General features: G+C 45.9%; 1 protein-coding gene across 4 annotated transcripts in view; it reads left to right on the top strand.

Annotated features, from left to right (window-relative positions):
• LOC139050731 (uncharacterized) overlaps positions 1-16560 on the top strand; it is a 123332-nt gene that overhangs the window by 52937 nt on the left and 53835 nt on the right. For 3 of the 4 annotated variants that reach the window (XR_011509057.1, XR_011509056.1, XM_070527415.1), the window contains exon 2: positions 12411-12487. The exons of the other annotated variant lie outside the window; for it this stretch is intronic. Coding sequence is in view for 1 of the 3 variants with exons in the window: in XM_070527415.1 (XP_070383516.1) it covers positions 12415-12487 (73 nt within the window). In the remaining 2 variants the exon portion in view is untranslated. The remainder of the gene's footprint in view (positions 1-12410; positions 12488-16560) is intronic. 4 annotated transcript variants of the gene reach the window in all.

Here is a 16560-nt window from a genome sequence, read left to right as displayed (position 1 = left end):
ACTAATTCACTCTGGCATGTCATTAGCGTGTGAGTTGACTTTTTTAGCGATGGGAATAGCAGAATAAGCAATCATGATTCATTATACAGTTTCACCATAAGTGTGATTTACGTAGACCTTGCTTCTGGGAAAACATACATTATAATCTCTGTTTCATCAATTATAATGCTTTAAATGTTTCAAATCAAAAGCCTTAACATTTGATCCCAAATTGTGACAAGTGCTTTAGGTGGGCGATGTAGCCCTAATGATCACTAAGACTTCCTACTAATTACAATTTAGTTGACTTCTACCTAATGGAAATGTGATTTAGCTTTATGTTAATGCATATGGGGACACGTGCCATTTGCTATTTACAAAATAAAACCAATAGTTCGCTTCTGCATTGCGCTTCTGCATTCTGAAACTGGGCGGCTATCGTGTCGACATACGTAGATCGCTCTTTCAAAGCATCACATGGCTTGACCTTTACGAAAATGAGCCAAACGCCAATATTGTACACTTGCGGCATGGCATTAGCGCGATTGCTTGGGCCTTTTTAAACAATAAAGTTCGACGTAAATTCACGATTTTCACAGTTGCGTACAGAAATATCAGTATCAAGCGAGAACAGCGCGGAGCTGCGGTTGAATTGGCATCCTTATCTCAGAAGACCGCCGCGCTAAAATAATAACTATATGTAATTTTTATTTGCTCAAGTGCCAGTTAGGGCCAACGAGCGCCACAACATATGGTGATAGGTTGTCAATATATAACGAATGGAGTAGAAAATGAGTTGAAAATGATAGATATAGCGTGGTTGCATAAAGGCTTAAAAGTAATCGCTTTAGATTGCGTAAAATATATGCGTAATGAAAACATGACCCTGACTAATGGTGCGAGCTATGAACATAAAGGTTCCGTTACGAAAAGCTGATTAAATAGAACGTATACGATAGCGCTAGTGCCTCAAGAGGGTCATCGAAATCACGGGATGAGAGGCACGTTCTGTAAATCCTTTTTGCACCGCAGCCTCAGCCGGCAATCAGATAACCTGGCCAGATGATTTGTACGGGGTTTACGTGTTCTAAACACATTAAAACTGTTTTGTGATCAAAAGCCACTGCTACTTCAGAAAGAATTGAATTCTGTCGTTTTACGCGCGAGAACCACGACTTGACTATAAAAGCATGCCTTAGTGGGGGGTTCGGGGTTAATTTTGAGCACCAGGGGATATTTAATGTGCCCCCAATGTATGGGACAGGGACGTTTTTGCATTTCGCCCCACTGAAATGCGGCCACTGCGGCCGGGATTTCATCCCGTAACCTCGTGCTTAGCAGTGCAATACTGTAGAGGCTAGGGGATCGCGGTGGGTGGTTCAGAAAAAAGCGCTGTGTAAAGAGGGATGTGCTCAAGATGTATGAGATATGTACTTTTACGCTGGGCTTCTTGTTCAGGGCACTCGACAAGAACACGGAAAACTATACAAGGATGTCGCCTTACCTAGCACATGTGCGGGGATCATTTCAAGTCGGCTGTGTTGCATAGGCATGTCGTATCCTTAACCTACAAGGTTTTCTCCGTCATCCATTTTCCTTTGCAAATATTTCCGCAACTCATGACGCAAAAAACGTTTTAGGTGTGTGGGAGGGATAGCTGTGTTTTTGTATGGGTATTCTACTGACCCGGCACTTTCATCTACAACTACACTGCCTTTTATGCCTCTACGAGTAGGTCATCGTAATATGATGACTGGGTTGCCCATCTAGGCTGAGCATAACGAGCTATACAGTTCATTAAAACTGTATTCTGCTGTTTTTGTAGACTTAGTAGATCTCTAAGAACGCTCATGGAATCTATGACCACAAATGCTTTCGTAAGCTTCACTAGATTTACGTGCTTAACTGCAGAGAGAATTGTACATGTTTCCGGTATTACTTGCGTGCGGATTTAGTTGCACCAGGCATTTAAAAAGGCGGTCCTATGGCAGCGTAAACAGGGCCAGTAAAAAATTTGTAAGCGTCCGTGGAAACTTCTTCACATCAGTACTTCGTTTAGAGTTCGAGGAAGTGCGAACGTACATGAGTTTCAGAGGCTCGTTTTGAAATTTCTAAAAGGAGACATCACAGTCGATAGTCTACCACTACCTAGACGGTGGGAAGCTGACTGGGACCCAGCAGGACATTCTCTTGAAATAGTACGCCTGTATCTTCAGCCCACGCTTCCAAACGCTGGAAAGAAAGGATTCCACACATGGGGAAGAAGGGTGGTTTGTCGGGCGAGTTGATGATGCATCAAATGCACATCACCGCCTCGCACTGTGTACTTGACATGAGTGCACTTGACGCGATACTTAAAGCTATGGATGAGTAAGTTTTGTTTGTGACGTTGTGGAATATGGGCGCTTCCCTGTTCAGCAAGCAGGCGCCTGTGGAGAATAGAAAGATTTCAATTAAGGGCCTTCTGGCATCGAAACAAGAGTCGTCCTACAGAGTGCTATGTGCATTCAGATTTTCAACAACAATATGTGTTTCAGGAATTTTGAACATAAAGCTTGGAAAGGCTGTTCCGAGGTGTTGATGATTCGGAGGAATATATAACGAATTTATGGTGACCAAGTTCTGAAAGAGCGCCGCTCAGGTTGAAAGTTCCTCAAAGCGAGTTCGGAGAAGTAACTGCGGACAAGCAACGCATTTGTCCACTATTACTGCACCACCACACGACGTAGAGAGTGCGTCGTCGCAGTCTTTTCGGAAAATTGCATATGCCTGAGGGAGATCCTTTGTGTTGATTTACGTATGACTCCTGAAAGCAGAGCACCTTTGGATTGCATTCGTATAGAAGTTCTATATATTGACATTGATATTCCGGATAAGACCTCGTACATTCCAGTGTAGTACTTGCGTATCTATACGGTTAGTATTTCCGTGCTGTGCCACATGCAATCAAGTTGGCTTACGGAGCCTTTCCAGGCGCTATAATCCGGGGATTGCCTTTCTTGAAGCGGTCGTGAGAGTAGTGCCGCTGTCGAGGTGCTGGCTGCGCAGCCTGGCTTGGAGGTATGTCCATCGAATCCTGGGAGCCGCTTGACTTCGGATTACTCAAGTGAGATGTTTTTCGGGTATAGGCCTTGCCTCGAACAGCATGGGCTTGGAAAGAGATAAAACATTATTCTGTCCTTGATAGGATCCGGGGTGGCGGGGGTCGCGAGGCTATTCCGGGGCTTTTCGCAATGAACGGCATTTCCTTTTGAGGCCTGTCGTATTAACATTAATATTACCGCTACGGTTACTACCGCGACCACCACCGCTGCGAACGGCTACGCCGATGATGGTTTGAAATCTTAGTGCAAGAGGAAATAGTCGACGATTCACGTATGCTCTTGATGTCTGTTAGCGACGGAAATACGTTGACTGTATCTGTCTCCATTTTCTGTGAAAGTTTTGTTGAAAACAGGATGAGTAACTTTCCTTGTAGGCTACTTTGTTAATCAATTTTGTCATTCCTCTGCTAAGCACGAGGTCACGGGATCAAATTCCGCCCCGGTGGCAGTCTTTCATTGCAGGCGAAAGGCGAAAACGTGTGTGTGGCGTGCATTGGGTGCAGGTAAAGAGCCACAGTACAGTCAAAATTGATCTACATCCTCCACTACAGCATACCTCATAATTAGAGTGTTGTTCTAGCACATAAAAATCAAGAATTCATTTTTTGGCCAACGTGCACCGCCGCGCTGTCGTGGCTGCTGTTTGAACTGACTGCGGCTTCGCTGCCTAATGTTGTTGCGCAAAACCATATATGGGCTGAGACAGCAGAGGTCTCGCTCTGTGCTTTGGGACGTCAGCATGGGATGTGACGCTCGAGAGCCAAAGCAGCAACACTGCTCTAATGTGCTCATCCATCATACCCCGCACGTCATTTCAAGAGTGTTGCGGGTAAAATGTACTCATTATCGTTATCTGTTAGCCGTTGTAGTAGTTTCACGACTTCGATTTGTTATGCGCTTTTTTTGACAACCACCTCTCCCATTTGCATTGGCGAATTTGCATTCCTCGACTTGGTATTAAACAACGCAGCTTTGTACCGACTTGCAAGTCGTATTCCTGGTTCCAGATACGCGACCAGTAAGTACTTATGCTTTCTTGCAGAAAACTCTCGTAGGATCTAGAGATGTCGCCTATCTCGTCAATAGAGCGTAATGGCTATGGGCTTGCGCTGCTGAGGTCAAGCTGGCGGGTTCGATACCGATGACAGCGGTGGCATCTGAATTGAAGTGAAATGCAAGAAAACTCGGCGGAACCGATTTCACGTTGACTCTGGATGGTAATGCGTTTACCATTAAATAACTGTAGCATAGAACATATTGCCACGATCAAAACGAGTTACATATGAAATCTTTCATGCAGCGTGATTCCTGTATAGCTCTTCCCTAAGAACATTCGGTGCCACATAGCCCCGGCACTGCAAAGCCAGTACGTATCCACCTAAGTACTGGGCGCGCCGGTGCGTGCCAAACGCTGAGAAACGCGTCACGCGGTAACTGGGCTCCTCTCACGCTTCTTTCTCTACACGCTGCGCCATGTCGTTGCCCTGCCAAGAAGTCAGCATGGGCCTCTGAGCTGCGATGCGTGTCTTGCCCTTTGCTTGGAAATCAGAGAAACTTTCCCTTACTTGCCGTACACTCAAAGGCTAATATTGACCAAACTTCGTGAGAGGTTCACTGAAAAGTAACTCATACCCAGTGGATCCATGGCACAGTTTTCTAAAGCGTTTGCGTGAAAGGCGTTGAAGGAAAAGCGGCACATACCTAGATCTTTGGCGCAGCCTGCTAATGCGTCGGGTTGCTGTTCATAATGAACCCTTGTGACGTGGATTAGATTCCGCTCAGCATCGGAGAAATGTTGGGCACAATCGCAAAGGCACATACCCAAATTTGCGTCAGATAGAGAGACAGAAAACTGTTATGTCCTTGATGGGGTAGTCGGCCATCCGCACGAGCCAGAGCTGCTCCTCTGGCTCCAAGCTGAGCAGCAAAGTCTCCCACTGCTTGGCCGTAGTTATGATGCGTGTAGTGTTAGCGCGGTAGGTGCTGGTGGGTGAGGCTTTAGGACATTGTCAGATAATGTGATTGAGGTCAGCGTGGGCCTTGCACGCTTTGCAGAGTCGGGAGTACGCATCGGGGTAAATACGGTTGTATAGCACGGTGTTCGGGAAAGTTCGCGTCTTAAGTAGTCGCCAAGTGGTGGATTTAGATTTATTCAGTGTTTTCTGTGCTGGGGGTAGCATAACCGCTCTCTGCTGTAGTGGAGAAGGATTTCTCATAACGTGACCATTGGGTGCCGCGCGTGACCGCGATGCAGAACAGAGGGCTGGTCAGGAACGAAAGACTCAGAAGAAGGATGATGCACCCGTTGTGCTACAGCTCGGGTGCCATCGTGGGCGGCTTCGCTTCCAGCCAGACCCGAGTGACCAGGGGCTCAGATGATCTGGAAGCGGCGTTGCCTTGAGGGAGGAGTGCAAGAGAGTATCTTCTGCGCTTGGGGAGCCGTCAGCCCTTTTGTGTAATTGGGAATGGCTGTTTTTGAATCGTTGATGATGCTGTGTGCATTGGTGGCCCTGTAGGTGAAAGCGATGGCTGTTTCTTCTCCTTTTTCGGCTTGCGTGGTGAGTATTGATGCGGCTACGGCGAGGTGGTGCTGCGAGTCCGTGACGGCGAAGACCGCCATGGCATTTTGGTTGGGGTATTCCGCTCTGTCCACGTAGGCTATGTAAGAGGCTTGGTGGTAGCGCTTTTATTGTCGTTTAGCTCATTCTGCCCGTCGCTCCGGATTGTGTTCAGGGAGCATAGTGCGAGGTATGGGTAGGATAACTAGCAAAGCGCGAATGTTTGGAGGGACGGGTACTTTGGTCCGAATTGAGTGGTGTAAGTTATGCCCAGGATGCCTAGAATGTGCCTGCCAGAGATGGAATTGGCGAGTCGTTCGTATTGGCTAATACACTGCGCTTCAATAACCTCGTCTATGGTGTTGTAAATGGGCAGGGCGTCCAGTTTCTCGTTAGAGGTGGAGATGGGAAGATGTAGGGCTTGTTTATAGGTCCTCTTAATTGTGGTATTGAGTTTGAGCTTGTCAGTTGCATTGAGGCTAAGGTACGGGGCGACATAGGTGCACCTGCTCAGGGCGTAGGTGGTTACCAGGCATATAAGGTTGTTTTCATTCATGCCATGATGTCGATTCGTTACGCGTGCATTGAGGCGAATGGTTTGGTGTACATGAGTATCTAATTCCTTGAGTATCTACGTGTTTCTGCTGTTCATTGGATGCGTAAGCCAACGATACTGATGCTAGGTTCAGTAGGTATGGCTTGCTGATGCACGTGGAGTTCTATCTCGGGGTGGGGCGGGGGCGGTGAGGGTCGGGACGTCGACGTCCAGAATAAGGCTTGTACAGGAGGAGCTTCGATTTCTATGAGGAGCACTCCAGGCCACGCGGTTCTACGTATGCAACGACCTCGTTGATGGCTTGTTGCAGCATTTCTTGGATGTCCCCGTCGCTGCCCCCGGTGACCCACAAGGCGATATAGTCTGCGTAGAGGCTATGCTTGAGGTTGGGAATGCTAGCTAATGCGGGCGGTAGTCCGAGCAACGTCACGTTAAACAGTAAACGGGACAGAACTGATCCTTGTGGCGTGCCTTTGCTGCCGAAGTGAATAATTGGTGACTGCAACCCTCCGATAGTAATGGTGGCCGTGCGACGTGTAAGGAATTTCTTGACGTAGTTTTATGTTCAGTGTCCAACCTGGAGTTATGTCAGTTGGCTCAGTATGGCCTCATGCGCGACGTTATCGAAGGCCTTGGTAGGTCTAACCCCAAGAGGGATCTGGTGTCCAGCATGGAGCTTTTATCGCCATCCATAATTTGGTGCTTGAGCTGGATCATATCTTGAACAGAAATTTAGGGCGGAAGGCAACCATGGTATTGGGAAGAGGTCATTGTCTTTCATATGTCTGTGTGGGCCTGTGAGGATGACGTGTTCGGGGATCTTTCCAACACATGAAGTAAGGGATATAGGGCGGAGCTTTTGGGGTAGGAGGCGCTTCCCTAGTTTGGGAATTATAATGATTTTGGCTTCTTTCCATTGTGAGGGGAGGTTTCCACTTTCCCAGTACGCGTTAAAATAAACTGTTAGGGCTCATCCTCATCTCATCTCATCTCATCCAGGTTGCGAAGCATTTTATTAGTAATGCCATCAGGTCCCGGGGTCGAGTTAGGGCGGAGAGTGAGGATGGCTTCATATACTTCTGCTGCTTGTATGGGCGCGTCCAGGTGGTTGTTAGCGGTGCCAGTGTATGCTGGAGCGGGTGTAGTAGGTTGAACTTCCACGTATTGGTCTATCAGCTCTCGAAGAATTTGTGCATCCGTGCCCGGATGGGTGTGAATAATCTTTTGCAAGTTGTGCTACTGCGTGCTCTTGCTTTTGGCCGGATCGCGGAGGCAACGAAGTATATTCCACGTTTTGTGCAGGTTTCGTTGCCACTTCATGCTGTCGCATGTTCTATGCCAATTTTGACGAGTAAGTTGGGCATAGTCTTCGGTGTGAAGGGCAAAAGTACTAATATATTTCCTGAGCGTTCGGTTGAGCTTGTTGTGTTTGCATCTGCTTCACAGAAGGGCGAGGCTTCCCACATATGCAGTAACTTGCTATCTGCCACCTGCAGATTGGCTTCCTCAGGCTCCAATTTAGTCGCTTCGCTCGCATCTTATAGCAAGGATGCCACCCAATCTTCCAAAGGGGATTGGGTACCGGAGAAAGAGGTGAGGGCTCTGGCCCGCCGGAAAGCGTCCCAATTCGTTATGCGGAGATGACGGCCCTTAGGCTTTCGCGGGCCAGCTCGAACTGTTATTTGTATTAAATAGTGGTCACTGCCCAAATTTCCTTGTAAGTTGATCCAGTGTGCCTGTGGAATTTCTTTTGTGAATGTCAGGTCCGGAGTAGTGTCGCTGCTAACACTGTTTCCCATACGAGTAGGACAAGTTGGATCCATGATAAGAGTAAGACCTAGATACTGTCGGTCAAGCCATAGTTCTATTCCCTTTCGACGGTCCATTGGGTATTCCCATGCCACCGCAGGGGCGTTTAGCTCACCTACGATGAGCAGGGGGCTTCTCTGGCTACTTGATCCGCTTTTGGTGAAAGGTCATAGAAACCTATGTTGTTGTTTGAAGCTGATGCACACACTGCGGATGAAGAGGTTCTGTAGCGTGGGCCTTGCAGACGGAATGATCTCCAGGAGAATGTGGGCTGTTGTATCAATGCCTGTGGGATGCTGAAAACAAGAATGTTTCGCTCAACTAGTGTGGTCACATGGGGCCTACAGTTATCATCGCAAACTGCGGTGTATGCCACGTATACCGACCGCTTAGCCGGTTATCCGGTCTCTCGTAATGAGATAATATTGGGGGAAGTATGTGGTGCGAGAGAGGTAATCTATTGTTCTAAGTGTGCTCGCTATTGTCGGAAGCCTCGACAGTTCCACTGCCAAATGCAGTAATTAACTCGTTCGGGATTACTCGTAGCCATCTTTGTGGGGACGCGAGTACGGCTTCTATAGGGGACCTGCTCTGGGACAGAGTAGGGTATTTTCCGATTTTGTCAAACGGGTGTTCTGATGTTGAGCCGAGTCGCGACCATGACTTGAAGCACGTTGCGCGTGTCGTCCATTTTTTCCTGATGCTGTTGTTCTCATGCTGCAAAGGCTTGCTCAATTTTGAGCAGTAGTTCTGTTTCGGGTTTCGCAGTAACGATGATGTCCATTACGCGTTGAATAGACTTTGCAATGGAGGTGTCGAGCAGTGTGGCAAGCTTACAGTCTGTTACAGTTGCGTTCTATCCGCTGTTTCACTTGAGTGAGGGCCTCATAGCTGACATTTCCTTCTGAAGTGTTTGCTGGTGTTGCCACTTTTGAGATTGGTTCGAGAGCTTTGCGTTGGTGCGGGGTAGCTTGTTGAATGGTTTGCGGGCAATCTATTGCAGGGACAGGAAGGGTGTCTGCATTTGATGGTAAGTGTTTGGGTTGTGATTTGAGCTTAGCGTTTTCTGTATTGAGGTCTTGTATCTGGGCACGTAAAGATCACAGCTCCTACATGAAGCTGTGCATGGTAGCGTCACTAACTGTGGTCACTGTGGTTGCTATAGGTTGTGTGGTGTTACCTTTGTGGGGGACAATGCTGGCCCAGCTAACCTTGGAGGGTGAGTCTTGCACTGTAACTGTGCTCGCTATAAGGCTGCCGTTTCCTTGCTGCTGCATTGGTGTTGAATCCGGTCCGCTCCGGGAGTGGCCGCGTCCCTGTGATTGACCCTCGGGAGCAGCTACGTCCACGAAACTGACTGCGTCCTCGTGAGTTGCTGCGTTGCAGCAGGCTCCCGTGGTTGGGGCGTCGACTTCAGTGCTGGCATAGCTGAGTCTACCTTTGCAGAGGTCGATGGCGCCGTCTCCTGGTCTGCTCCTTGCTCTTCCAGTCGTAGGCTTTCCCATCGTCGTTGGAGTAGGAGGTGTGGTGTCTGGAAGCGGTGATGGCAGGCCTTATCACCAGTGGCGTGGTCTTTGCCGCAGAGCTCGCAGCAAGGGTGACAGGGGTGATCAGCCGGTGGAATTACTGTGCCATAGCTATTGAATTTCTTCTGGGTTGGAGTGGGGCGTACATCGGCCCTGTGGCCGGCGGTCGCGCAGATATCGCAGATCTCGATGCGCTTGTTATGTATATAGCATTTGTATTCTGCTCTGTGGTAGTAGACATGGTGCGGTGCTTGCTTTCCGTCGAATACGATGAGCACTGAATTAGTATTGGCCATGCGTCGGGCCTGTAAAATCGTAGTGTTCTTCTTGTAAACGAGAAGTTCGTGATGTCTTCTTCCGTGTCATATGAAGGGATGTTATGCATAACTCCTTTGGCTGAGTCCTTCAGCGGTGTGGCAGATGCTGTGGCAGCGTAGCGGACTGCTCCAATAGGGGCACTGCGGATGCGGCAGTATTTTTCGACGTTAGACATGATTGGCATGCTACTACAATGACGTTATTATCCGCGCATGCGCGGTAAATGTCGTACTCTGCTTCTGTGGTTGTAATGCCCATGATATGTAGTATTGAGTCGCGTATCTGGGCGTCTCCTAGTTTGGACACGTTCAACCGTCTCTTGGCCAAATGACGATCTTGATATCGTTCTTAGGAAGTCGTGGTTGCTGTGCATGGTGCTCGTGGCCATAGTGCGAAGTGCTGAGTACGCCCGGTGCATGGGTTTGCTAGTGCACGGAGGGTTCCGTGTATGACTAGGGATGATGCCTGCGTAGTCTCTCGTTGCTTACGGTGGCTGACAAGCCATCCTGCATTAAGGGAAATTTCTTCGGGGGCCATTTCCGTGCCTTCAACTTCTACTACCTCCATACCGAGGGGAGGGGCTGCGCTCACTTGATCTCGCGGGGGTCTGAGTCGTTAGGCGAAGTCCTCGGGAGCCGGGCTGTCGAGAGCGACGCTGCGCACCTTCGTAGCTGCGGCGCACCTGCTTATCGGCCAGACAGAGGAGCTGATTTCCTTAGGGTTTCGTTAGGGTTAGCAATCTTGTGGTCGTAGAAACCCTTGTCCGGGGTCCCTGCATCGGGACTGGTCTTCATCGGTAGCTGGCTACTTCCGGAAACTGGTTCCGACGTTAGTTTGGGTCCAGCGGGGCTTGTTTGCCCACAAGAGTCTGAAATATAAGGAGCCCATACTAAGCGCGTGCACTCCGTTAGCGTCGTCGTCTTTGTGGCATCAGGGAAGTTCATTGAAGAGCTGCCTACACCTGCTGGCAATTAATCAATGAACAAAGTTGATATGAAAGAAGTTCATTGAAGACCAGCACAGACCGTGTGGCACATACGCAGTGCATTCAGTCGGAGTAAAAGAGTTTCTTCGTACAGCGGTACCTACGCACTACCATGTCTATATTTACCTTTGTCACCGTGAAAGAGGTTTGTTGAAGAGTGGCACGTATGCAAACATTACCAAATATTCAATAACCTAAGTTGGTTCGATGTTTGCTTTCGATTCCTGTTTGCCAGAACGGCACCCCGATGTGCTACCTATTCGACCAAGGACTACCCAGTGGCCCAGCCAGGCGGGAAAACAGTTACATACAAACAACGCAGATACAAACGTAGTTATATGATAGGTAATTACAGATATAGATCGCCACAGAAAACTGCTTGAAGCACGCTCAGAATTCAAACGAAGTATAGGTGAACTTACATCCAGATGAAAACACCAATCAAAGTCGATATTGTAACACTTTTAAGATGGCTGATCAGTGTGTGTAGATTATAGAAGTGTTCAGCACAACTGCAATATTGCTTGAAAACACATAATCCCGCGATCATACTTAGCCAACATCAGAACACCAGTGTAGCCGTCACCAAATTCAGTGAGCCTGCAAGATTTTCCCATGGTGGTACTGAGCCTCGCATATCATGGAAAATAATAGTAGCTCCTGTAGCGTTATTATAACATTCCAGGTCTTTTCGTGCACACAAAAGAATGAACAGGCAGGTAAATTGTCTTGTTAAATCGGAGCATTCAGTTTCATTCGAATACACTACATTCATTACCACATTGTCTACTTAGTAATTGAGAAATTTTTGATCGTGACTTCAACTTAACACATGAAACAAATTATTTAGCTTTTTAATATAGGAAACGAAATATATTGTATCCTGAACTTCTACTTTTCCTTTTTAGCAGTTGATCACTTTAATGAGTACGCATTAACTTAAAGTCGGCTCCTAATAGTACCTGCTTAAGCAACGGTAATAACTAAACAACAATCCGAGTACACCTAAGCTCTTCTTTGAGTTTTGAAAGCGAAAGCATTTATGTCCTGTTGAAAGCTGCTGAGCGGCCCTTCAAGTTTTGCACTGCTAGTAATGTACCATGGCGGCACGTCTTGTCCGAGCCAGCAAGTAGCAGTAGACTGCGGTGCCAACTCCGCATGCCACCCACGTCCTGCACGGCGAGAGAGCGAGGAAGCAGCGGGGCTACTAAGGCCGGCAGATGCGCGCAGCAGCTAATCCCAGTGGGGGTGAGAGAGAAAGAGCGAGCCGGGCTTCCGATAGCGAGAAGGGGGGGAGGGGTGACGTGGCGTTCCGGCAATGCCCTCTCCCCTCACGGACTACCTGGCGCGCCAGGGCGGCAAGTGGGCTGTTTCACCCACTCTCATATCAAATTTTGTCATCTCAGGTGTTTCCTTTCAACCGCTTTCAGCGCAAATGTTGATCATAGCACTTTTTGCGTCAAGCGTCATCCTGAATGTTATCTTCAGGGCCGTATGGAATCAACAACGCCAAGAAATTCAATATTTCATCCGAAAATAGGAAATAATGAATCACGTTTGGGATGTTTATTTCAGAAACATGGCATTTTTACTGACTGTGGGGAAGATGACATTCCTCAGCTGCTTCTGCTTCGTCACCTTCACTTCTGCGAGTAAGTTATTTCACAGGAGTGCATTTTTCTTTTAATTTTTCCGATGACCGCATTCACTGCTTTTATCAGTTTATTGCTCTCACACAATATTAAATTTATTTGAAAGAATCCGTGGCCAACATCGCTGTCACTTAACTACACGGAACGTAGAGTTAAGTGCACGCATTTCTCAAATATAATAGCAGAATGAGAAATTTATACGAAAACTACCCGTTTGTTGGAAACATACCATCATGCATTTTTAACGCCTGGGATTCGATCCTTGTTACGCAATTCACTGAGCACCGAATATACAAGTGGTTTTCATTTTATTAGTAGGTTTGGTTTATGCTGGGCTTTTAATTGCACGCTGTATTTATTTCTGTTCCCCGCATTCGTCATTTGTGTTAATGTTTCTGGCCGCACAATCCGGCAACAGATTGTTAAAATGACCAATTGCTTGTTTTCTTGTTAGGTTACTTTCTTGCTATGTTACACATGTCCAAGTATTTTGCTTTGATGAATTCCTCGCTGCCTCAAGCGTTTTCTACATTTTAAGAAATTGCTTATTCTTTAGCTCAAGCGCCATTCAAATACTTTTTACATAGCGTTCACTATTTTAAAGCTGTCTAATTTGTTTCATTTGTGTTTCTGAAAGATATTAAGGAGAGCAAAATTAATACTGGCAACCTCGTACGTATTGTCGGTGCTTTAAACCTAAACATCTGTCAGCAACATCAGAGATAAAAATGACAAAAATAGTTTATCTGCAAGATTTTCTCATCTATTACAAACACCAAGTGGGACAAATCGGCATAGACAAAAAGAATAATATTGCTACACAGGCTGCAGAGTGTGCGCACTTGGAAATGTTGGTTGACCTTTCAACTACACTCTTAAGCAAAGGTACACCCTGTGGGGTGTATATGTGCGACACAACGATAATCGTCATCTGTCTTGTTTGCGTTTCCTTTTTTAAAACGCCGCACCCGCTACTTTCCTGTCGGGAATGCTATGTCATGCTGATAACGCGCATACCGTTCGTTACTGGGAAGTACTGTGATCACCACGTTAAAGAAAATAAATGCGGACAAGACAGATGACGATTATTGTTGTGTGGAAAAAGGGTGTAATTTTTCTTAATAGTGTATGCTAATATGGTCAGTAAACAACAGTAATCAATGTATTCGTTTCCCCGAACTCAAGTTGACAAAAGCTGTAGTACATGGTTTGGCTTAGAGTTACGTAATCCGTAAGTGCGACCTTCAGAAGGAGTCATCGAACCTGAGAAGCAACAAGCCTTTAAACAAGTATTTGCCTTCCTGCCTGTGGCCTAAATAATAATTTACAGAAAAGCCTGAATGTATAATCTTGTAAAGAGACATAAAATTTAAAGGTCATCCTAAATACCATACTGTAGTCAGTTCAGGCAAATACGTACTTGGGCGTTGCACTTGGACTGAAAAAAAGAAATGTGGCTGCTTTCCACCAATTTTGGAAATTTGTTACAATGGCTATGACGGTACATCACTTTGAAAGCAGACAAAAGAAGAGAAAATTGACATCATGCCCTAATTTCATCTGAATCAAGTACATCTATATATTGAAGTGATGAACTGCCTTTAACAAACGTAGCATTAAACATTGGTCAACAAAGGAATACATAAATTTTGTCCACATATCGGGGGTGTATGAGACTGTTAGTCTCTCACTGTACATAGTTTGAATTATATAACATCTATCATACAGAATGAAATGGGTGTACTTCTTAAAGAAGAAAAAGTCGCCCCCCCCACCATTTACGTAATCCACATCATTCATTCTGTATGAAACCGCAACTTTAACTAATTTTTGAAAATTTTCTGACATCTTTGTTCTTTAATTATGATTTCAAGTTAGTACATTTTTGCGACCCTTTGCCTCCCTTCTAACAAACCGCTTTAACAGCGCCAGTTTCCCATCTTGTTTCTACGTGATTGTTTTTTCCAACATATTGGCGTTAAGCGAAAAAACAATGGTGGTCTTCACTGTGAAAATGCTTCTCTCACTGCAAATGAGCTCAAAGGCAAAGGAATGGTTGAAATTTCCAGATTTTTCGTGCTGTTTCAGATTATATTTACTATATTCAACACCTTCATAATTACACTACTTACAGCAGATGCGTCAGCGCTATGTTAGGTTGCATTTAAGAAATTTTGGAAAGCGGTGTCTGTTGCGTAGCCAATTTTCTGCCGCTGTTGAAAGGAAAGCTCGTGAAATATATTAAGATACCGCAATGCCGCGCCTCCTATAGCATCGCAGCACTGTCGGTCCTAATTAAGATGCAAAAGAACTAAACGCGCTGGACACCTGACTCGGCAGTTCCGCAGCTTTGACGAGCTGGTTACTTGGCATTGACGCGAAATTCCTTCTATACAGGAGAACATTTCGTATAAGCCCATGACTATTTGTTACAGTAGTAAACAAAGTACCTTAATAAAATTGTCCGAAATCCCAGCGAAGGTATACATTTGCCGCCTCAGGTTAGCATGAACATGTCTTGAACGCAAGCCACCTTGAAGCAATTTGACCTCTCAGGTATATGACCGAAACTGCCTGTTACACGGCCATACTATTATTTATATTGCGTCCGTACTTGAGAGCAACACTGTTCGGGCTTACAAGCGAGTAGTGCTTCACCATTGTCGTTATTATAATTTACAAACCTTCTATTGAACTAGAGAATATAATAACAGCAACTCCAGAGGTTTGTGGCCGCGAGGAATTGAATTGCTGTTTTCAAGCCTTCCTAAATAATGGTCTTTACATATTTGGCATATTTATAGGTATTAAAGAGGTAAATGTTCGTAACAGTCTAATTAGAAGTGGCCCCAAAAAAGTGGCAGTATCGCCCAAAGGGCGACATACTGACTGCGGTAGTGGGGTTTGGCGTTGGGCTTGAACTTCTCAGATAGTGTTCTAGCAACATGAGGGTCAAGCCAACGCGGACGCGATGTGCGCAGGTGCACCAAAGTTTCCTGCACCCTGAAAAGCTTTAACACGCAATGTAGGGCCTGCGGCGTAGTGATATCGCACGACCGTCACTGCACTGCCCATAAAAGAGCAACGCCAGATAAATTACGCCACTTTCAGTTTTGAGAACTGGCTTTGTTTTGCGCTATGAACAATTGTGTGAGAAGATTTCAGATAAAAGAGGCATGCGCTGTGAATGTTATGCCTGACGAAACCCGTTCCCGGGCGGCCATTTTCAGTATTTCCATTTTCTTTGAGTGCCCTCATAAGTACTATCGCAGTAGGCACAATTTACGTTTCCTTATTTCCATTTTGAGACTATACTGCTCGTTCATTTCCTTAAGCGGACTATTCCTATCTGTTATATAATAGCTGGATTATAACTGGGAGACAGTTTCTTAAAGTGCCCTAAAACCTTAAAGCCCACAATCTGGAATCAAATTACGGCAGCGCAGAATACTGTCTGAAAGATTATATAAAGCTTATGTTGACGTTCACGAATTGCAGATAATCATCATTAACATCTAGGCACAACTTTTTTGCATTTCCCAATGACAATACAGATCGGAAATAAACTATTCGATGAATTAACGGCATTGACGACCGAGATCACACTAATCAGGATTTGTGTTATCACAAGTACGCACCCATTGCCGGCCAATATTGACTATTGATGTCTTGTTGTTCTCACTGATCTATGTATTTCTATTTTTCACATGTGTTCTAATTTTTTTCACATGCACTTGTTATGGAATAAACCTTTAGCCGATAGTGAGCTCTATTATCTTCGGCTTCTACGTAATTCTAGGTGTATTTTGCTTCGTTGTTCGAATGATCAATTGAGCACAATGTGCGGACGTGATGGTGACGGGCGGCTCATGGTACGACATCCCTCCGATATAATAGTTGATTTAAAATGAAGCCTTCATCGCAGTGTCGCCCTTCTGAAACGTGAGGCGGATTGCCAATGCGTTATGCCATATGCATTACGCACCCTCACCAGTGTTATATGACCCCACAAATAAATAAATAAATAAGATATATATATATATATATATATATATATATATATATATATATAT

This window comes from Dermacentor albipictus, chromosome 10, assembly GCF_038994185.2.
Source record: "Dermacentor albipictus isolate Rhodes 1998 colony chromosome 10, USDA_Dalb.pri_finalv2, whole genome shotgun sequence".
NCBI classification, from domain to species: Eukaryota; Metazoa; Arthropoda; class Arachnida; order Ixodida; family Ixodidae; genus Dermacentor; species Dermacentor albipictus.
The sequence above is the reverse complement of the archived record's forward strand: the minus strand, read 5'-3'. Positions and strand labels throughout refer to the sequence as shown.